Raw genomic sequence first — 23,866 nt, 5'->3', positions numbered from 1 at the left:
TGGGTCGAGACCTTTCTTTAGACTGAGAGTAAAGGGATGGGAAGAGATCGGGGCGGGGGTAGATACACAGGGAGTCTCTCATGCCAACCGGAGAATAATATGAGGTGCTGTTCCTCCAATCGAGCAATGGAGGAGACCCAGGACAGAGGTCGGATTGGGAATGGGAGGGGGAGTTGAAGTGCACAGGGAGTTCAGGTAAGGGACTGAGCGGAGTGTTCGGCGAAAAGATTTAACCTAGGAATCTGATGAGGTAACCTTTTCAACACAAGACATGGTGGGTTTGGAGGGTATGGAACAAGCTAGGCATGGGAGGAAGAGACATTTATTGGTATTTTAACATTTCCGTTTTACCTATGCTTTTAGAGGGAGTCTATATAAGGAAGCATGTTCCATCAGGGATAATGTTCAATTGTTTTTGAGTGGGTGATTATGGGTGAAAGGTGTTTTAACTTTCTGATGTGCGAGGCTCTGCTATTCCCTGGGAAACGTCTTTTCATTTTGCACTGTACAACTGTTGCTTGCAAGATGACAATAAAGGTTGATTGATTGATTGAGATGAACTGTGACTCTAACATTTTCACGTGGACCCTGTGTCCTGAGGAAGGGTCTCGACCTGAAACGTTAACAAAGATAAAATTTTGGATGACTCATATTCCAGAGAATAGGCTGGCTTCCAAGAGGTTACTCATTTAAAATAAATGGAGGGCAGTCTGTGATTGTGCGGCTGGCACGGACACAGTTAAATAACTGGCACGGCCAAAATCAGCTGCCCCGGACATTTTTATGATTGGTTTATTGTTTTTAACGCTGTGTTTTACCTGCTTTTAACTATTTATACTGTTCCATCAGGGATTTACCTCCACAGATGCTTGCAAGCCTGACCCTACTGAGTTCCTCCAGCACTTTTTTTTTTTTGCTCATATTCCAGCATCTGCAATCTCTTGTATCTCCACACTTTTAAACCCTTGTCTATAATTTGTCCCTTTCTTCATTCTTATTGGACCCATTGCTGGTTGCCCCTTCCCCTTTGCCATGTGATGTTTTCTTTAGATTTTTACTAAGCATATTTGCCCATTGTTTGTTTGTCCTGTTAAAACCAATGGATATTTCATTTCTAAATCCCTATGGAGAAATCTATTAGTATTCTTGCCTCCATCTACACTGCCACCTGGTGGAACTGGTGGCAGTGACAATGTGTAATTTTCATACTTTGAAGATGGACACAAAGTGCTAGAGTAACTCAGTGGGTCAGACAGCATCTGTGGGGAAAAAGGATAGGTAACATTTCAGGTTGGGATCTGTCTTCAGACCCATACTTTGTTAGAATGTAAGGAATCGAACCAGGGGAAGCTGATTCGGCCTTTCATGCCTACTTTGCTATTCAATAACATTGTGGCTGATCTTACCTGAGCACCATATTATTTTATTTGCATAAGATCTAAAAATCTATTGACCTCTGTCTTAAAAACAGAAAGAATTTAGAAAAGATTGCCAAAGATTTATTTTCCTTTTGGTGAAGAAATTTCTTCTTATTTGATTCCTGAATGCTCAACCGCTTAACCTTGCCCATTTACTATACCCATCTATATTCGCATCCTTCCCTCTACACCCTGTGTCTCTCTGTATCCTTGTCACCGCGCATCTTGCCAACTCAAGAGAGTTTTATTGTCATGTGTCCCTGATAGAACAATGACATTCTTGCTTTGCTTTAGCACACCAGAACATAGTAGACAGCAGCAAACGTGTATATATTACACTTGTAGCAACTGCAGGTACTGGCTTACACAGAAGGACATGAAGTGCTGGAGTAACTCAACGGGTCAGGCAGCATCTCAGGAGAACGTGATTAGGTGACATTTCAGGTCGGGATCCTTCATCAGTCTGAAGAAGGATCACAATCCAAAACATCACCTATCCGTGTTCCCCAGAGATGCACGTTCTCCCTGTGACCGCATGGGTTTCCTCTGGATGCACCTGTTTCCTCCCACATCCCAAAGACGTGTGGGTTAGTTGGTGAATTAACTTCTGTAAATTGCCCCTAGTGTGTATGGAGTGGATACGAAAGTATGAACTCGTGAAAATGGGTGATTGATGGTTGGTGTGAACTCTGTGTGCCAAAGGGCCTGTTTCCAGGCTGTATCACTAAGAAACTAAAAGACTGATAGTTTACTGCTGTTGCACGTAACAATTTCATTGCTCCATTTTCAATATGTATGATGATTAAACACTCTTGACTCGTATGTGCTGTCACTGACAGGGAGGAGCTACACTATCAAATGCTGCCCACCAGATGGCACTCACTGATGTAAAATGCCAGCTCTTAATCCAAAGGAGGGGAAATCCAAATACGCAATAGTTTCCAAGATCTCTGCTCACAGTTCACCAGAACTAAATAATTTTGTTGCATTAGCTAACAAGACCAAAGACAAAAATTATGAATGCCGTGTACCATATCCTACTTCCCGAAGATAGATACAAAATGCTGGAGTAATCAGTGGGACAGGCTGCATCTCTGGGAAGAAGGAATGGGTGACACTTCAGGCCGAGACCCTCCTACACATATCCTATTTCCCTTTTAATAGTAAGAAGGTTGTAGCTTCAAGATCAAGTGTCAAGACTTGTGCATAACAGGATAATTTAGCACTTCTCAGGTGCTTCTTCTCAGAGGTGACGCTAACTGAGGCACCTCTGACATTGATGAAAGATACGGCAGCCGCAATAATCTCCCATGGAGACACGAGGAACTGCAGATGCTGTAATTCTGAGCAAAGCACAAAGTAACGGAATAACTCAGCAGATTAGGCAGCATTTGTGGAGGGAATGGACAGGCAACATTTCGGATTGAGTTTGAAGAAGGGTCTTGACCTAAAAAATTGTCTGTTCATTCCCTTGACAGATGTTGCCTGACCCGTTGGGTTACTCCAGTAATTTATGTTAAGTAGAAACCAGAAACTGCAGGTGTTAGTTTACACAAAAGGACACAAAGTGGAGTAACTCAGCGGGTCAGGCAGCATCTCTGGAGAACATGGATAAGTGATGTTTTGGGTCAGGACCCTTCTTCAGACTTAGTGTTATGTCTTCTATGGACTCTTGGTCAACAGTTATTCCTCAATGAACATTTCCAAAATGAACTATCTAACTGAGCTTTTGTGCAGTCCGCAAAATGACTGACATATTTTCCACATTATGATAGGAACTTCACTTAAAAAAGTACAAAATAGCTGAGGTTCTCACAGGTTTTTGTGTGGGACAAATTTAGTCATCCTGAAAGAGTCAGCTTTCAATCTAGCACCCCATTGTGATACCGCTGTGATTTTCGGTAACAGGCGAAAAGACAGGAGACCATGTGAGTGTGCGTCACAGTGTGAGACCTGGGCTATCGTACACCGTCTCATGAAACACATGAATGGCCGGATGCTTTCAGCTGGAGTGTGAGTCACTCGTGATAGGTGACTCACACTCACATTCATCAATGAATCTCTGCTTTCTCCACCACGAGCAGAGCAGAATCTTACACACGTTGTGCCTGTTCAATAATAATAATAATAATGGATGGGATTTATATAGCGCCTTTCTAGATACTAAAGGCGCTTTACATCGCATTATTCATTCACTCCACAGTCACACTCGGTGGTGGTGAGCTAGTTCTGTAGCCACAGGTGCCCTGGGGCAGACTGACGGAAGCGTGGCTGCTAATCTGCGTCTACGGCCCCTCTGACCACCACCAATCACTCACACACATTCACACACATTCACACACAGTCAAAGGTAGGTGAAGTGTCTTGCCCAAGGACACAACGACAGTATGCACTCCAAGCGGGATTCGAACCGGCTACGTTCAAGTTCATTAGTTAATAAGATATAGGAGCAGAATTTGGCCATTCGGCCCATCAAGGCTACTCCACCATTCAATCGTGGCTGATCTATCTTTCCCTCTCAACCCCATCTCCTGCCTTCTCCCTATAACTCCTGAAACCAGTCCTTAGTTATTGCTAAACAGTTAATCCCACTCCTCCACTTCTCTCCTCACAACCCTCTCCTCACAACCCTTTTCTATGCTTCAGTTATTTATTCATTTCCTTTTTGAAAGTTGATATTAGATTTTCTTTCATCAAACTTTCAGGTAGTGAGTTCCATCTAACTAAACTAGTTGGTAAAATAAAATTACCTTCTCTAGTCCTTTTGAAATTCAGTTACATCTGTGTCGTCTAGTTACCACCTCCCACCCAGTGGACACAGTTTCTCTCTCGTGATTTTGCTTCACTCCACTAGTTGTTGCATCAACAGGGTCAGATGGTTGTGCAGCACAGCACAACTTCAACCCATTATGCTCATTTTGCCCATCATCAATGATCCCATTTGCCTATCTTAGTCCACACCCTTCAATGTCTTGCCTATTCAGGTGCCTGACTAAATACACATTAAATGTTCTCATGGTATCAAATTCCACCACCTCCTCCAGCAAAATGTTCCAATTATCACTCCCTGTGTGATAAATTACACAGGGCCCTGCAAATCCTTTTGAAACTCCATCTTCTCACCTTAACACAATGCCCTCTTGTTTTTGATACATTTACCAGGCAATAAAGATTCTTTCTACCCAATTCATGCCTAATAATTTTATATATACCTCTCAGCCTCCTATGCTCCAGGAGAAATAAGCTCAGCCTCTCCAATCACGGCCCATAAATAAAGTATTTGAATCCAAATAATATCCTGGTGAACCTCCTCTGCACTCTGTATAGTGTAACCCACATCCTTCCTCCAGTGTTACAACCAGAACCACACACAATTTTCCAAGTGCGGTCTAACCAAATGTTTTCTAAAGTTGCCACGTAATGTCCCAACTTTTATATTTTATGCCCCAATCTACGGAGACAAACGGCATATGCCTTGAAGTTAGAGACAAAAAGCTGGAGTAACTTAGCATCTCTGGAGAGAATGGGTGACGTTTCGGGTCGAGACCATGCCTTCTTCGTCATTAAATCTACCTGTCCTGCACTTTAAGGGAAGCATGCACTTGAAACTCACGCTCCCTGTGTTCATTGATGTTCCTTAGTGTCTTACATTCTGGTATTTATTATTGTCAACTGTACCGAGATACAGCAAAAATAGTTTTTTTACTCTATATGCCCTGCTTCTGTTCTGCAGATTTACTAATCATTCTCTCTATATTCATAAACAAGTCATCAATGTATATCACGACCAACAAAGGTCCCAGTGGCAATCCCTACAGTGCATCTGGTCAAAGACTTCCATTCAGAGATGTACATGTGTAAGGACAAAGTGAACCATTAATCATATTGAAAAAGAAAGAAGGGTCCCGACCCGAAATGTCACCTGTTCATTTTCTCCAGAAATGTTGCCTGACCCACTGAGTTACTCCAGCACTCTGTGTCTATCTGGAAAAGAAAGACCTGTATTTCTAGAGGGACCTAAACAACATACCTGAGTGCATGGCAGAGCATCTGTGCCCAGTACACAGATATAACTTTGGGCTACCTGTTGCCTATCACTTTAATGTGTAAGAAGGAACTGCAGATGCTGGTTTAAACCGAAGATAGACACTAAAAGCGAGAGTAACTCAGCGAGACAGGCAGCATCTCTGGAGGGGAGGAATGGGTGACGTTTCGGGTCGATCTTCTGCCCGATAGGAGAGGGGTGAAGATGGAAGGACCAGGATATACATGTTCCTTGATAATGTTGGCTGCTTTCCCAAGGCATTGTGAAGTATGGGGGGAATGAAAGGGGGAGACTGGTTTGTGTGTGATGGACTTTGTTCTGTCCATACCAAAACCTACTCTTATTTCTCTCTTCCCCAGTTCTATAGAAGGTTTACAGACCTGAAACACTGGTTGTTTCTCAAATTTCCACCATCCTCAAGGGTTTTTTTTCACATACTGGGGAGCTTTATAGCCTTTGAATACCTTTAAAGTGTTGTCGATGTTGAAATATGAGAAGCGGGCAGTCAAATTGCACAAAATACATTCCCCCAAAGAACATTGTCATCATGACCAAGTAATCTGTCCCATCAGTTTGGAGTGACGGATAAATGTTAGTTGTTAGTCGTTAGTAGAGAACTCCCCTTTCTCTTCTTCAAAGGAATGCTTTTAGATGTTTTATAGTCACCTGAGAGGACAATTTAAAATCTGAAAAACACCACTTCCAGCAGTGCAGCTATGTTCGTACAATAAATCTCTGATTCTGCTTTCAACATCAGTTTCCCACACTCCCTTTAAACTCACAGGCCTCAGTGGAAACCTTGTTATACTGTAATACGATATTTACTTACAGTACTGTACAATCTTTCATCTCACAATGCATCTATCCATTGTGCTTGAGTTTTTGACGATTGTATTTATGTATAGTTTTATCTAATCTGATCGCATAGCTTACAAAACAAAGCTTTCCACTGTCCATGAATACAAGTGACAATATTAAACCTAAATCTAAACCAACAGGTCTTGACCCGAAACGTCACCTATTCCTTTCCTCCAGAGATGCTGCCTGACCTGCTCAGTGACTCCAACATTTTGAGTCTATCTTCAGTGTAAACCAGCATCTGCGGTTCCTTCCTACACAGATCAAGTGTTTTGTTATATGCACAAGGTGAGATACAGGTACAATGAAAATGTTGCTTGCAGCAGCAGTACGGGCATGTAGACTCGGGCAAACACACAGAACATAAATGGAAACACAGTACTGGAGTAACTAGGAAGGTCAGGCATCATCTCTGGAGAATACGAATAGGTGATATTTGAGGCTGGGACCCCTCTTGAGAAGCTGCAAGCATCACAGAACATCAATTATACAAGACAGTGAAAAACGATTGTGTAAAACAAGGTAGGTCAACAACAACAACACAATTAGAAACAAAGAAACATAGACAATAGGTGCAGGAGTAGGCCATTCGGCCCTTCGAGCCTGCACCGCCATTCAATATGATCATGGCTGATCATCCAATTCAGTATCCTGTACCTGCCTTCTCTCCATACCCCCTGATCCCTTTAGCCACAAGGGCCACATCTAACTCCCTCTTAAATATAGCCAATGAACTGGCCTAAACTACTTTCTGTGACAGAGAATTCCACAGATTCACCACTCTCTGTGTGAAAACAAGTCCATGGTAGTCCACTGAGTTGGATGATCAGTCATGATCATATTGAATGGCGGTGCAGGCTCGAAGGGCCGAATGGCCTACTCCTGCACCTAATTTCTATGTTCTATGTTTCTAGGTTTCTAGTGCAAAAGATGATTTGTAATGTTCCATTGTTGAGGTTGGGGTTATCTGGGTTGGTTCAAGAACGTGATGGTTGTTCCTGAACCTAATAGTGGAGGGACTTAAGGCTTCTGCACCTCCTGCTCTGCGGCAGCAGTTAGAAGAGGTCATGGCTCCCATGGCGGGGATCAGTGAAGGTCGATGCCACATTCTCGAGGCAACATCCCATGTAGATGTTTTTAATGGTGCCCATGATGGACAGGGTTGAGTCCACCACTTTCTACAGCCTTGTGTGCTCCTGTGCATTGGAGTTGCTGCACCAGGACATTTAAACATGTGAGTTGTCAATGATGGCATATTGATATGAGTGATATACAATAGTTCAGAAAATCTTCCAGTCCAGCTCCATCAATGAACCAAGAGTGCTGGATTTTCACAAATCCACTGTAAATAAACAACAAAAAAATGCATCTGAAATAAAAAAAATGCTGGCAACACACAGCATCTGTGGGGAGTCATATAGAATCATACAGCACGGAAACAGGCCCTTCGGCCCAACTCATGCCGACCAAGATGGTTCAACGGTCCTTTATTGTCACGTGTGCGTATGCGCTAACATACAGTGAAATTATTGTCTTACAAACAGTCCAGTCAAGTATCACTATACCATCCCAGATTAGCTGAAGAAGGGTCTCGACCCTAAACGTCACCCATTCCTACTCTCCAGAGATGCTCCCTCACCCGCTGAGTTACTCCAGCATTTTGTGTCAACCTTTGATTTAAACCAGCATCTAAACAGTTCTTTCTTACACATCCCAGATTAGCAATTGTACAGAAATAGTCTACTGAGCCTGCGAGCAAGAGGCGCCAGGATTTGGTGCCAACTTCCAAGTCCAGTCCATGCTCCGGTTGTGATGCCACGTCTAAGCTAATCCATTTGCCCACGATTGGCCCGTTTCCCTCTCAACGTTTCCTATCCATGTACCTGCCCAATAGTTAACATTTCATGTCAAAAAAACCCTCATCAGAATTGCAATGCTAACTCTGTTTCCTTTTTTCCAAGATGCCACATGGCCTGCAATCCAGTGCTTTGTGATTTGGTTTCAGCTGTTCCCCCCTGTATTGTTTCAGGAGAATCAGGTCAGACTTTTGTGCTCAAGTCTCTAGAGTGTAATGTGCGTTCCCAGCTGAGTCAGAGGGAAGATGAAAATATTAAGCCACAGATGAAAACATTGACATTGCTGGTACACAAGCAAGCATCCCAACCACACCATCTGTTTTTCCATCATTTCTTGTGCCATCTGTATTTAAGCTTCCAAACATTTTCTTATGTCAAGCAGTTCTGCAGTTTTGATTTTATTGTTTGAAACATACAGCATTGAAATAGGCCCTTCAGCCCACTGAGTCCAACAATCACCCGCCCACAATACATCACAGACAGACAGCATTCCTGAAGGACATGGGATGACATTTCAGGTCGAGACCAGTCTCTTTAATTCTCCTTCCCATTCCGACACAGACCTTTCTGTCCCAGGTCTCCTCCTGAGGCTAAACGCAAATTGGAGGAACAGTATCTCATATTTCGCTTGGGCAGTGGTATGAATGTTGATTTCTCTCACTTCAGGTAGCCCCGGCATTCTCTCTCTCTTTCATTCCTCCACCCAAGTATCACCAGCTTTTCATTTTCACCGTACAAACAGCTAACAATGGCCCGTTTCCTTTATCATCGTTACTTTTTTGCATATCTTTCATTCATTGGTCTTTACCTCTCCACATCACCATATATATCTCTCGATTTCCTTATCCCCAACCAGTCTGACACAAAACGTCACCCTTTCCTTCTCTCCAGAGATGCCGCCTGTTCTGCTGAGTTACTCCAGCATTTTGTGTCTACCTTCAAAAATAAATATTGTTTTCTGTTTTTGCAAGTGATGATGGAAGTGAAAGGTATGTCAGCGGGGAATCTGGAACAATCGATTGAGTTTACTGTAGAGAAGGAAAATATTCTTTAGAAAAAATAACTTTCAGGGTAGACAAGTCACTCCGATTTCCAGCAGTCGACAAGGTTGAGAGAAATCTAAGAAATGCTGAGACTTTGGCCACAGTGTGCCAGTAACATTTAACTATTCATACCGTGCCGTTGTGCGGTAAAGCAGCCAATTTAACACATGGGTTTGTTCTCAATAAATGAATCTTTTTTTTATGTAACACAGCACTGAAATCACAAAGGCTCGGAGGTGAAACTGATTTCTCAGATCAGTAATGACTGATGTTAGTGAACTGATCTCAGACATTGCCACAGCTGTGGAGAACACAGCAGTTGTCTGTAGGGCCAAACGTTGGGTAAAAAACATTCCGGTTGCTTTTGGTTCTGGGAGAGGCAGTGCTATCTGGACAAATTGGCAGGTCTGCCCCTGGATCAAGATATCTGCATATCTGGTCTTAAGAAGAGTCCCAATATTCTGATTATTATAATATACCACAGAAAGAGGCCTCTTGGTCCTTTATACCTGAACTGATTCTTTGACATGGTATGTGGATGTGGATAAGATGTTTCCAGTAGTGGGTGAGTCTAGAACCACAGGGAATATGTAGGGAGGAACTGCAGGTGCCGTTTTAAACCGGAAATAGACACAAAAAGCTGGAGTAACTCAGCGGGACAGGCAGACGGGTATGAAGAAGGGTCTTGACCCGAAACGTCACCCATTCCTTCTCTCCACAGATGCTGCCTGTCCCGCTGAGTTATTCCAGCATTACGTGTCTACCCAGGATCCCCAGAGGGCAGAGCCTCAGAATAAAAGGCCGTGCCTTTTGAAAGGAGATGTGGAGGAATCCCAGAAACGTTTGACCTGGTATGGTTAAGGGGGAATTCCAAGAGATGGCAGGGCCTGGGTCTGACATTGATTCGGTGACTAGACTACTCCATTCACATGGGACTTTTGGCTCCTGGCCTTTGATTACCAGGCAGGGCTTCAAAATGATAAGGCTTCCTCTTCAGTCACACGTAACTCAGATGTGTGATTTGTGAATTGGCAAAAAATTGAATCATTAACTCAGAGAAATGGTTAATGTTTTAGAAAACCAGCATCTGCTATGACTTATGGTTCTCAGGCCAATTGCAGGTTGCTGTGGCTATGAAGGAGCATCCATGGAATCCCCATGAAGTCTTGACTAGCCAATCGTGTGCATTTGGTAAATTAAAATTTCCTACCCATGTATCGTTCCAAATGTCTCATAAATACTATGCCCTTCCATTACTCTTCAGGTAAAGTCATGCATCCAGTGTTTTATTTTAACTCATTCATTCACAGAATGTGCACACCTCTGACTATTTAGCTGGGCAGTCTGCTCTGGGAACCATGCCATGGGATCCATGGAGTGGCTCCGTGCTCCAGAGAGTTACTGCAGCACTTTGTGTCTATCCTCAATCACCTTGATGTCTTAGTGCAGTCTGCCCCTTTCTCCCTCGCTTTTGACCTGGTATGGTTAAGGGGGAATTCCAAGAGATGGCAGGGCCTGGGTCTGACATTGATTCGGTGACTAGACTACTTCATTCACATGGGACTTTTGGCTCCTGGCCTTTGATTACCAGGCAGGGCTTCAAAATGATAAGGCTTCCTCTTCGACCCGTACAGATGTCCGCAATTGGCAAAATAACAACACGGTCCCCGCGCTCATGGTTAAATGTTCTGTGACACTATCCTTGACACCACTAGGGACAATTCTTTTACATTTATACCAAGCCAATGACTCTTGGTAACCTACAAACCTTTGTCCTGGTCAAGTCACAATGTAAAGGTGCTTTCGAATGAAGATTAGTCAATTACAGAAAACCCTTCGACGCCACGGAGTCCGCACTAACCACGGTCCCCGCGCATTAACACTATCCTACACACACTAGGGACAATTCTTTTACATTTATACCAAGCCAATTAACCTACAAACCTGTAGGTCTTTACAATGTAGGATTAAACTGAAGATTTCATAGAAAACCCACGCGGTCGGGAGAACATGCAAACAGCATCCAGACAGCACCTGTAGTCGGGATTGAACCCAGGTCTCTGGCGCTGTAAGTGGTATAACGCAGCAACTTTACCGCTGTGCCACCATCAGAAGAGATAACATCTCCTAAATGTACAGATAAGACATTTAACTGTATGCTCAACCACATCTTTCCAATCGTTCCGTTCAGTCAAGCAATTGTTTCCATCATACAATAAACAAGAATTTAAAGTGATTTTGAGTTTTCTGCCTGGCTTTGTTCACCGTAATGGCTAGGAATCTAGATTAGTTTACAGATGAAGCGTGACAATAGGCCCTTCACCCCACCAAGTCCAAGCTGACCAACGATCACCCATACACTGGTTCTATGTCATCCCAGTTGCACATTTACACCATCAATGCCCCTCATTCACCTTATTCATGCCCCTTGTCCTACACTTCCTGGTGCCTCCAGACCAACCCATGAGAGTAGGGAACCACAATTGCAGAAGAGGGCACAGCAATAATCTCCTTCTATCTGGTTTTATTTTTGCTTCTAAAACAAAATACAAGGATAGCCTTTCAACTACACGTCACCTTCTCCACTCTCCAACTTCCATTGAAGGAAGGTCAGAAGGAGCCTGAAGACTGCAACGACCAGGTTCAGGAATAGCTACTTCCCCACAGCCATCAGGTTATTAAACCTGGCTCGGACAAAACTCTGAACATTAGTAGCCCATTATCTGTTATTTGGACTTCATCAGTTTATTTATTCATGTGTGTATATATTTATATAATGGTATATGGACACACTGATCTGTTCTGTATTCATGCTTACTATGTTCTGTTGTGCTGAAGCAAAGCAAGAATTTCATTGTCCTATCAGGGACACATGACAATAAACTCTCTTGAATCTTGAATCTTGAACTTGCCAGCTATGGAATTCATTGCCACAGAGGCCAAGTCAATGGATATTTTTAAGGTGGAGATTGATAAATTCTTGATTAGTACGGGTGTCAGGGGTTATGGAAGAAGGCAGGAGAATGGGGTTGAGAGGGAAAGATAGATCAGCCATGATTGAAGGGCGACGTAGACTTGATGGGCCGAATGGCCTAATTCTGCTCCAACAACTTATGAACAAACTCTGTTTAATTATACACCCTTCTGTCCTATAAATGGATGGAATCCCTTGCAAAAAGTCCCTCTCATTGCATAACACCAACACCCAGAATAACCTCTGTGGTTTAATGATACCGGCTAACCTTGCTGCCTTTTTCATTGAAGGTTTGCCGTGGTTTAATGGGGAAGCCTTGTTCGTCTGGAAGATATGTGTCACATCCAGTGGTTACTACAGCAACCGGCCTGGCTGTTACCCCAGGTAAGCCGAGAAGTGTTTTTTTTTATTTTGGAGTATTCCATTGACTCATCCGTCCATTTTTTAAATGAGGTTTCAATTTTTTTCCAAAACCTCACTGTCCCCAGCTATAAGTATAATGGAAAATAGAACCTTTAAATGTTACTGGGGTTTTGAAGAATTTCCAACAGTACATTCACAACGGATTGTTTTAAACATCTGTGCAGAATTTTTTTGTCTCTCTTTTCGTTCAACGGCCACATTTTCAATGACAGGAAGTTGCAAAAACGTTATGGGTTTGAGTGTTTGGGAGGCAGCAGCAGCAATGTAGCGGGTTTCCTGTTGATTGTTTGGGTTACAACCAAGGAGAGACCATGTAACCTCAGCCCTTAACAAATCAAAGCAATGCCTGGGTCCTCGGCACCAGCTCACAATCTCAGCCCTGTTTTCAGTGCCAGATACATATATATCATCCACAAGAAATTGCAGAGAATTGTGGACGCAGCCCAGACTATCAGACGGATCAACCTCCCTTCCATTGACCCCATTTCCACCTCAAGACTCAAGAGAGTTTATTGTCATGTGTCCCTGATAGGACAATGAAATTCTTGCTTTGCTTCAGCACAACAGAACATAGTAGGCTTTGACTACAAAACACACTCACGCTGCCTCGGCAAGGCCAGCAGCACAATCAAGGATGAGTTGCATCTGAACACTCCCTCTTGTCCCATCGGGCAAGAGGTACAGAAGTGTGAAAACACACACCTCCCGATTCAGGGACAGTTTCTTCCCAGCTGTTATCAGGCAACTGAACCATCCTACCAACAACTAGAGAGAGAGCAGGCCTGAGCTACTCTCTACCTCATTGGAGAACCTCGGACTATCTTTGATCGGACTTTACTAGACTTAATCTTGCACTAAATGTTATTCGGTTGGGGTTTAAAGACACAACATGGAAACAGGCTATTTGTTTCAGCAAGTCCATCCATTCACACTAGTTCTATGTTATACCACTTTCTCTAGACACTAGGGGTCATTTACAGCAATTAACCTACAAGCCTGTGCGTTTTGGGGATGCAGGAAGACACCAGAGCCCTCAGTGGAAACCTACATGGTCACAGGGAGAACTTGTAACCTCCACATGTACAGCTCCCGAGGTCAGGATGGAACCTAGGCCTCTGGGATTGTGAGGTAGCAGCTCTACCTGCTGCGCCATCGTGCCGTGGATATAGGAAGGTGCACCAAAGGAGACAAATGAGAGGCTTTGACAAGATTTGAGTGAGAAGTATTTGAGAGTGCTGGGCTTTGTTCCGCCCCTACCTCCCTTCCAGCTTTCTTTCCACCACTACTGAAGAGTGGCACATTGGCGTAGCAATAGAGTTGCTGCCTTACAGCACCAGAGACCCGGGTTCGATCCTGACTACTGGTGCTGTCTGTACACAGTTTGTACGTTCTCTTCGTGACCTGCGGGGGGTTTTCTCCAGTTTCCTCCCACATTCCAAAGATGTACAAGATTTATAGGTTAATTGGCTTCAGTAAAATCGTAAAAGTGTGTGTAGGATAGTGTTAGTGTACCGGGGATCTCTGGTTGGTGAGGATTCGGTGAGCTGAAGGGCCTGTTTCCGTGCCATATCTCGGGTCCCGACCACAAACATCGCGTATCCATATCCTCCAGAGATTCTGCTTGATCCACTGAGATATTCCAGCACTTTGTGCTTCATCTGTAGTTCTTTGTAACACCACAGGAGCCTGTTCACCACAAACACTGCAGTGGTTCAGGAATGTGATTTACTCACCCACCACCCCCACACCTCCCCCCCCCCCCCCCCCCCCCACCGTACCGACCCACACCTCCCACACTGCTCAAAGTCAAACAGGATGGGGAATGAATGCTAGTCTTGTCAAGGAAGTGGATTTTTGTTTAAACATGGCGTGGGCAAGATTAGATCAGTTAACTTCATTGGAGTCTCGGGTCTAACTGAACTGGGAACATTTTTACCGTGAATTAAACTCCACTTCAAAAGAACCAAAATATTCCTATGAAGTGAGAAAAGGATTTGATTGCTAAGTAGAAACAGTTCCAGAGGCAGGAGGGTATGTAATTAAAGGACTGATTTAGCAGAATCAATAGAGACATGAAAAACTGTAGATGCTCGAATCTTGAGTAGAAGTGCTGGAAGAACTCAGCGGGTCATGCAGCATCTGGGCAGGGACTAGACATCAGTCTGAAGAAGGGTCCTGACCAAATTTCATGTCAAAATCCATCTGTTCATTCACTCTACATATAGTTTTAGTTTAGTTTAGAGATACAGCGTGGAAACAGGCCCTTCTGCCCACCGAGTCCGCGCCGACCAGCGATCCCGGCACACAAACACTATCCTACACACACTAAGGACAATTTTTACATTTATGCCAAGCCAATTAACATACAAACCTGTACGTCTTTGGAGTGTGGGAGGAAACCGGAGCGCCTGGAGAAAACCCACGCGGTCACCGGGAGATATAAACTTTGTACAGACAGCACCTGTAGTCAGAATGGAACCCGGGTCTATGGTGCTCTAGGGAAGCAACACTACTGCTGTGCCACCGTGCCATCCAACAATCCTGACTGATTCTGACCGATTCCCTGAAGATCGTGACTGACCCACTCAGTTCCTCTACCCCTTTAGGGCACGAAAGTGCCGGATTAACTCAGTGGGTCAAGCAGCAACCTTGGAGGAAAGGAATAGGTGACGTTTCAGGTCATGACCCTTCTCCAGACTGCATGTGTGGCCTCACCAACGTCTTGAGGTGATGGTTTCGAATCTCACAGCTGGCAGCGCTACTGAAAGGAAACTCGAACTCTAGCTTGGACTTGACAGCAATATTTGGATTTAGTTTTATCATCAAGAACATCATGTTATCCAACAAATATTGACAATGGATCTGCCAAGGAGATGATTTAAAAAAATACTGCAGATGCTGAAAATCTAAAATAAAAAGAGAGAATGTTGGAAATGTCAGGCAGCATCCATGCAGATGGAAGCAGGATTAATGCTTCAGGTTGAGGATCCTTTGACAGGACCCAGCAAGAGGGAAAAGCTTGGTCAAACAGGAAGGATTCCTAAAGGAGATGTAGAGGCAAAGGGAGTGAATTTCAGATTTAGAACATGGATCAGTGCAGCACAGACTCTGAAGAAGGGTCTCGACCCGAAACATCAACCAGAGATCATCTCCAGAGATACAACCTGTCCCGCTGAGTTACTCCAGCTTTTTGTGTCTGTTGACAGGATAGTCCACAATGTCCTTGCTGAACATGATGCCAAGACTGACCCTTATCTGCCTGTGCATAATCCATATCCCTCCACTCCCTGCATAGTTAGTTACTAAAGAAAAACAAAGTGTTTGTAATACTAGATTTCAACTGAAGACACTCATAGCATCTAAAAAGCACCTGGAGGATTTGCACCTGAAAGATAACGGCTTCAGCAATCCCTCAGCACAACAGTAAACGTGTCGGCCATAGTGGGCGGCAGGGTGGCCCAGCGGTAGAGTTGCTGCCTTATAGCGCTTACAATGCCAGAGACCAGGGTTCGATCCCGACTACGCATGCTGTCTTGTATGGAGTTTGTAACAGTGATCTCATGGGTTTTCTCCGAGATCTTTGGTTTCCCCCCACACTCCAAAGAAGTACAGGTTTGTAGGTTAACTGCTTCGATAAAATTGTAAATTGTCCCTTGTGTGTGTGTGTAGGATAGTGGGCCAAAGGGCCTGTTTCCGCGCTGTATCTCTAAATAAATCATAGGGTCATGTTTGTCGGTGGACCATCTGACTTGGTGGCAGAGATTGTGACCACAGACCCAGCTAACTGTCCCAACCTCCCACTCTTCAGCATAGTGCTATACTGTGAATAGTAACAGTATCACTTAGAATGACATCAATGAGGACCTAAATGGCAAGAATTATTTCCACAGGGGAGGGGAACCCTAGCCGACGGTGGTATCAAAGTGGGACTGAGCGGGTTGTCATTGCCAGAATGAGTCACTTTGTCACCCTAAGTATCCTCGGCGCAACAAAGGGAGAATCCACCCTCCCACACAAACAAAGTAACCTGCTCTCCCCCATCCTCTACAAAGTCTTTCAGATAAGAAATGTATTTACAACAGACAGTGATCTGTGTGGTTTTGAGGGGTTTCCATGTTTCAGTTAAGACATTAAACTTAGAAAGTAGAGTCATATCATACGGGAACAGACACTTCGGCCCACTAAGTCCATGCCAAATATCAACTGCCTATTTACATCAGTTCCATTTTTTGTTAAGGGAATGTTATTCCCTTAATAAAGGGAAGGGTCGGAAGGGTCGTATGGCTTGAAGGGTCGTATGGCCTACTCCTGCACCTATTTTCTATGTTTCTATGTTTCCAAAAAGCTGGAGTAACTCAGCAGATCAGACAGCATCTCTGAGGAAAAGGAATAGGTGACGTTTCGGGTCAGAGCCCTTCTTCAGATTATGTCTCAAGAAGGGTCTCAATCCGAAACGTCACCTATTCCTTTTCTCCAGAGATGCCGACTGACCCGCTGAATTACTCTAGCTTTTTGTGTCTATCTTCGGTTTAAACCAGCATCTGCAGTTCCTTTCTGCACAAGTGTTAACAGCAGATCAGCGGGTGGTAATGTAGATCTTGGTCCACAAGGTGAGTCTGAAAAGCATCTTAAAGATGCACTATTATGGTTACCCAGTATTAAAATTACTAATTACAAAAAGGCTGGCAGTATCATCAAGGACCCACACCATCCTGGCCACACACTCATCTCCCCGCTACCTTCAGGTAGAAGGTACAGGAGCTGAAGACTGCAACGACCAGGTTCAGGAATAGCTACTTCCCCACAGCCATCAGGTTATTAAACCTGGCTCGGACAAAACTCTGATTATTAATAACCCATTATCTGTTATTTGCACTTTATCAGTTTATTTATTCATGTGTGTATATATTTATATTATGGTATATGGACACACTAATCTGTTTTGTAGTCAATGCCTATTATCTTCTGTGTGCTGAAGCAAAGCAAGAATTTCATTGTCCTATCAGGGACACATGACAATAAACTTACTTGACTTGACTAATTTAGTGTATGTTGTGATCTTTACGTATTATCAGTGTTTTATTGCGTTTACGGGCCTGTTGACGTAAATGTGGGTTTTGCCTTGTGCTACAGCCCAGGGCTGGAGACCAGGGTTAATAAAACAACCCGCCTGAGGCTGGGTTTCATTCTTCATGAACCTGCGTCACAGTGAAACACTAAACTGAGCCGCCAGCAGCACTGTGTCGGGTGTGTTTCTGCTGCCTGGCAACAAGCGCTGAAGCTACAGGCACCGGTCGCACTGTCCCTAACAGTGGTGCAGCTGGGAGAGCTCACAGCGCCACAGACCCGGGTTCTATCCCGACCTCAGGTGCAGTCTGTCTGTGTGTGGAGTTTGCATGTTCTCTCTGTCAATATGTGGGTTTCTTCGAGTGTCATAGAGTCATAGGGTCTCACAGCGTGGAAACAGGCTCTTTGGCCTAACTTGCCCAAACCTTGTCCCATCTACACTAGTCCACTGATCAGTCTGAAGAAGGGTTTCGGCCCGAAACGTTGCCTATTTCCTTCGCTCCATAGGTGCTGCTGCACCCGCTGAGTTTCTCCAGCTTTTCTGTGTAACCTACACTAGTCCACACCTGCCCATATCCCTCTAAACCTGTCACATTCATGTACCTGTCCAAATGTTTCTTAAACGTTGCGATACTACCAGCCTCAACTACCTCCTCCGGCAGCTCTTTCCATACACCCACCTCCCTCTGTGTGAAAAAGTTACCCCTCGGATTCCTATTAAATCTTTTCCCCCTCATCTTAATCCTGTGTCCTCAGCTGCTCTGGTTTCCTCCCACATCCCAAAGACGCACATGTTTCTAGGTTAAGAGGTATGTTCTGTATTTGCTTATCCTCAACTCCCCCCTTCTCTCTCTCCTTCCCTCCCTCCCCCGCCCTCTCTCCTTCTCCGTCACTCAGTGTGGAAGAATGTCCTCAGTAACACGAGAGATCACACCTTTCTCAGTGCAGCCTGCTCTTGCCCAATCCTTGTGAGGATCCAGTCTGGTGCGTCCCATGTTAATTGTGCAGCCGCACGCTAGGTTTAGCCTGTGTGACAGCTCAGTGCTGGAGAGCACAGTTAATAAAACTACCCGCCTGAGGCTGGGTTTCATTCTCATGAATCTGCGTCACAGCAAACACTAAACCAAGCCACCAGCAGAACCGTGTTGGATGTGTTTCTGCTGCCTGGCAACAAGAGCTGAAACTACAGGCATCGGTCGCTATGTCCCCAGCAGTGTTTAGTTTAGTTTAGTTCTGTTTAGTTTAGAGTTACATCGCGGAAACAGGAACCTTTGGCCCACCAAGTCCGCACTGACCAGCGATCCACGCACATTAATACTTATCCTACCCACTAAGGAATATTTACATTTATACCAAGCCAATTAATTAACCTTCAAACCCGTACGTCTTTGGAATGTGGGAGGAAACCGAAAATCTCAGAGAAAGCCCACGCGGTCATGGGGAGAACGTGCAAACTCCGTACAGACAGCACCCGTATCAGGATGGAATCCGGGTTTCTGGCGCTGTAAGTGATGTAGGGCAGCAACTCTACTGCTGCGCCACCATTCAATATGATCATGGCTGATCATCCAAATCAATATCCCATACCTGCCTTCTCTCCATACCCCCTGATCCCTTTAGCCACAAGGGCCACATCTAACTCCCTCTTAAATCCAGCCAATGAACTGTGGCCTCAACGACCTTCTGTGGCAGAGAATTCCACAGATTCACCACTCTCTGTGTAAAAAATGATTTTCTCATCTTGGTCCTAAAAGATTTCCCCCTTATCCTTAAACTGTGTGACCCCTAGTTCTGGAACACCGCTAGTCACTGGCAGCCAACCAGTAATAGCCGTCTTTATACACACACTTTGCCTTATTATTGTCCTACTTTGCACCAGGCATGGATCGCCCATCATCTCCATGCTCATTGACCTACTTTGGCTACCAGTGAAGCAATACCTCAATTTTAAAACTCTTCCCTCTGTTTTGCAATCCTTCATGGTCTAACATCTCCCCATCGCTCTGCTTGCCTCTGGTCTGCCAAACCTCTGATAACTTTACGCATCTCTCGTTCTGACCGCTTGCTCTTCCCCAAATTTAACCCCACCATCATTTGCAGTTGAGCATACAACAAGAGAGATCCCCACCCATTGAGCCTCTGGCACCTCTTCCATACTCCTTTAAAATGCTCCTTAAAACTACCTGTTTGATGCATCAGCTCAAACATCATTTAGCTCAGTGTCAAATTTAATGCACCAACTCACCTGGGTGGCTTAGGGGCCATTGAGATGCAAGTTAGCCATAGTCACAGAGTGATACAGTGTGCAAACAGGCCCTTCGGCCCAACTTGCCCACACCGGCCACCACCCACCTACACTAGTTCCACCTGCCTGTGCTTGGTCCATATCCCTTCAAACCTGTATTATCAATGTAGCTGTCTAATTGTTTCTTAAATGTCGGGATAGTCCCAGCCTCAACTACCTCCTCTGGCAGCTCGTTCCATACACCCACCACCCTTTGTGTGGAAAAAGTTACCCCTCAGATTCCTATTAAATCTTTTCCCCTTCACCTTGAACGTATGTCCTCTGGTCCTCGATTCCCCTACTCTGGGCAAGAGACTCTGGGCATCTACCCCATCTATTCCTCTCATGATGTTGTACACATTGTTGTCACTATTTGGGAAAGACTGTTTGCGATTCCTATTCACTCGTTCATCTCTTTGGATTCTGTACGATCGGAGCAAAACCCTGAGTCTCACAGGCACAAAACCCACCAGAAACATCAACAATCCTCTCATGCAAGCAGACTGCTGGAACCCTACCTTCCACACCGACCTGTTCTCGATATAAGATGTGGTAAAGTAGGTTACAGGCGTTCCAGTCTGTGATCACTCTGCATGTGGAGCAGCCCTTCTGTGAACTAGATTCTATGTTTCCACAACAGAAAATAGACTGTAGGGATCATAGAGGGACAGGGAACACATCAAAATATTTAAATCAGGCAGAGACAGAAAACTGGAGTAACTCAGTGGGTCTGGCAGCATCTCTGGAGAAAAGGAATGGGTGACGTTTTGAGTCGAGACCCTTCTTCAGACCCGAAACATCACCTATTCCTTTTCTCAAGAGATGCTGTCTGACCAGCTCGCTGAGTTGCTCCAGCTTTTTGTGCCTACGGTTTTAACCTGTATCTGCAGTTCGTTCCTGCACATAGACTCGAGGTTGTTGCCAGGATTGAAGGGGCCGAACTACAGGGAGAGGTTGGGCAGGCTAGGACTTTATTCTTTGGAGCGCAAGAAGCTGAGGGGTGATCTTATAGAGGTGTATACAATTATGAGGGGAAATTGATACGGAACATGCATAGTCTTTTACCACGAGTAGGGAAATGAAGAAACAGAAGGCACAGGTTGAAGGAAAAATTTGAGGGAGAGCAGAGTAGGTTATCAAGGTTAATTCCGGGGATGGCGGAACTGTCATATGATGAAAGAATGGAATGACTGGGCTTGTATTCACTGGAATTTAGAAGGATGAGAGGGGATCATAGAAACATATAAAATTATTAAGGGATTGGACAAGCTAGATGTAGGAAACATGGTCCCGATGTTGGGGGAGTCCAGAACCAGGCGCCACAGTTAAGAATAAGGGGAGGCCATATAGAACTGAGATGAGGAAAAACGTTTTCACCCAGAGAGTTGGGAATTTGTCTCAGAAGGCAGTGGAGGCCAATTCACTGGATGCATTCAAAAGAGAATTAGATAGAGCTCTTGGGGCTAGCGGAATAAAGGGGTATGGGGAGAAAGCAGGAACGGGGTACTGATTGTGGATGATCAGCCATGAGCACATTGAATGGCGGTGCTGGCTCGAAGGGCTGAATGGCCTATTCCTGCACCTATTTCTATGTTTAAGGTGAGAGGGGAAAGATTTAATCGGAACCTGAGAGGCAACTTTTTCACTTGAATTGATGGGAATGTGGGGGAGAGTAAAATGGGGTTTGCATGGGATAGTGCCTAGTGTGCAGGGAGTGGGTGGAAAGTGGGATAACATAGAACTAGTGTGAACGGGTGAACAATGTCCTAAGGAAGTGAGCGTGGAACGAGAATGAGTGTGTGAAAAAAGTGAGTGGGAAGTGAGCGTGTGTGGTAGAGAATGTGTGAGAGAAAGGGGGTGTTTCAGTGAGGAAAGTGGGTGTGTTTGAGGGGAAAGTGGGCTTGGAGAGTGAGTGGGTGTACAAGAGTGAGTGTGGACAGTGAAAGTGTGTGAGGGCGAGGTGCAGGAAGTGTGTGTGTGTGTCAGAGAGAGAGAGAACATGAGTGTTTGTGAAACTAAGTGTGGAAAATGAGTTTGCCCGAGGGAAACTGTGTGTGTGTGTGTGTGTTTGTGAATGTGTAAGGCAGCGCCCAAGTGACTGTGGAGGTAAGAATCTCACCACACCACACGGGAGGCCATTTGGCCCATCCTACCCATGCAACTCATCTACAGATTGTATTATCCCTCCGCTGATTTCTCTCTGAGAATCGATTCCAGGAAGATCAGGACTTAATAGCTTTCATTGCAGAAGCTGCTGCTGATATTGCCTGGGGTCTGAAGAAGGGTTTCGGCCCGAAACGTCGCCTATTTCCTTCGCTCCATAGATGCTGCTGCACCCGCTGAGTTTCTCCAGCAATTTTGTGTACCTTTGCTGCTGATATTGTTGTGGAGGGATTGGTTCCGGGTGGAGGGCCGGGTCCAAGTTTGTTTCTGGAACAGAAATTGAAAGTAAAAGTGGACATTTCTCCACCCGTCGTTTTTGGAGATGAGCCGCGGGTCGAGCTCTGGCTTCGACCGCCACATCACCATCTTCTCGCCCGAGGGGAGGCTCTACCAAGTGGGTAAGTCTGTCTGCAACTTTGCACCAAAGTTGTGCCTTTTCTCTGTAAAACTTTGTCCCATTGTCTGGCGGCCACGCCCCCCGTGTCTGATCGACAGCGCGACTGTCCAATCACAGCTGGCGCTACCTGTCCATCGACCAATCACCTGGTGGGTGGGCGGGATCACTGGGCTGAATTCCAGTCAGAATTGGACTTTGTGACTTTCACGTTGTTTCAAACTTTGCAGTTTTTCTTCAAAAAGAAGCAAATTTATTAGTAAAACTAGTACTGAAATGTACTAAAGAATTGTTCTAATTAATACATTGTGTAAGAAGGAACTGCAGGTGCTGGAAAATCGAAGGTAGACAAAAATGCTGGAGAAACTCAGCATCTATGGAGCGAAGGAAATAGGCAATGTTTCGGGTCGAGACCCTTCTTCAGACTCAGACTTAAGTCTAATTAATACAATTAGGTAAAGATTATGAACATTGACTAATGGATGAGTTGAACCGAAGGGCCTGATTCTGTGCTCTATGACTCTGAGCACAGAAACAGGCCCTTCAGCCCAACTCATCCATTAGTCAATGTTCATAATGTCTATGAGCAGAATTAGGCCACCAAGCCTACCTGACTATTCTAACATGGCTGAATGATCTGTCTTTCACTCCCAACCCATTATCCTGCCTTCTCCCCGTAATCAAAAATCTGTCAGACAGACACAAAATGCTGGAGTAACTCAGCGGGACAGGCGGCATCTCTGGAGAGAAGGAATGGGTGACGTTTCGGGTCGAGACCCTTCTTCAGACTGGCGAAGGGTCTCGACCGGAAACACCACCCATTCCTTCTCTCTAGAGATGCTGCCTGTCCCGCTGAGTTACTCCAGATTTTTGTGTCTGTCTTCGGTTTATATCTTATTATATGTAGCGGCAGATTATTATATTGTTCAAGAGATTGACCCGTTATCTGTCTAGCCGCTCTGGAGAACACATGGCATTAGGAGTATGACGTTTCGATATGCATGTAAGCTTTTCCACGTCCTTCAAGTTCAAAGCTTCTCAAAAGATAAATCTTCATAACACACTCTTTTGATTAAGTTTCTTTGTTGTTGAAGAAAAACAGTAAGATATTACTCCGACCAGCTTCTTTGCTCGTACCAGCATCTGCAGTTCCTGAATCTGTCAAATCTCCGCCTTAAAAATATCCATTGGTGTTTGTCCAATTGTACATGCCAATCAAGATGCCCGATCTACTCTTGTCCCATTTGCCAGCATTTGGCCCACATCCCTCTAAATCTTTCCTATCTCTTCCTGTCCAAGTGTCTTTTAGATGTTGTAGTATCTGCCACAACTACCTCCTTT

At 44.7% G+C, this 23,866-nt stretch overlaps 1 protein-coding gene across 3 annotated transcripts in view; it reads left to right on the top strand.

The window, feature by feature from the left end:
* LOC129714117 (proteasome subunit alpha type-6-like) overlaps positions 1-23,866 on the top strand; it is a 38,850-nt gene that overhangs the window by 2,080 nt on the left and 12,904 nt on the right. Inside the window, exon 2 of one of the 3 annotated variants that reach the window (XM_055663600.1) lies at positions 12,485-12,578. The exons of 1 other annotated variant lie outside the window; for it this stretch is intronic. In XM_055663600.1, the coding sequence (XP_055519575.1) occupies positions 12,500-12,578 (79 nt within the window). In that variant the 5' untranslated portion in view covers positions 12,485-12,499. Of the gene's footprint in view, positions 1-12,484; positions 12,579-21,960; positions 22,530-23,866 lie in introns of those variants that run through there. One more of the 3 variants, XM_055663598.1, reaches the window with a different exon arrangement.

The sequence above is a fragment of the Leucoraja erinacea genome, chromosome 38, assembly GCF_028641065.1.
Source record: "Leucoraja erinacea ecotype New England chromosome 38, Leri_hhj_1, whole genome shotgun sequence".
Classification (NCBI taxonomy): Eukaryota; Metazoa; Chordata; class Chondrichthyes; order Rajiformes; family Rajidae; genus Leucoraja; species Leucoraja erinaceus.
The sequence above is the reverse complement of the archived record's forward strand: the minus strand, read 5'-3'. Positions and strand labels throughout refer to the sequence as shown.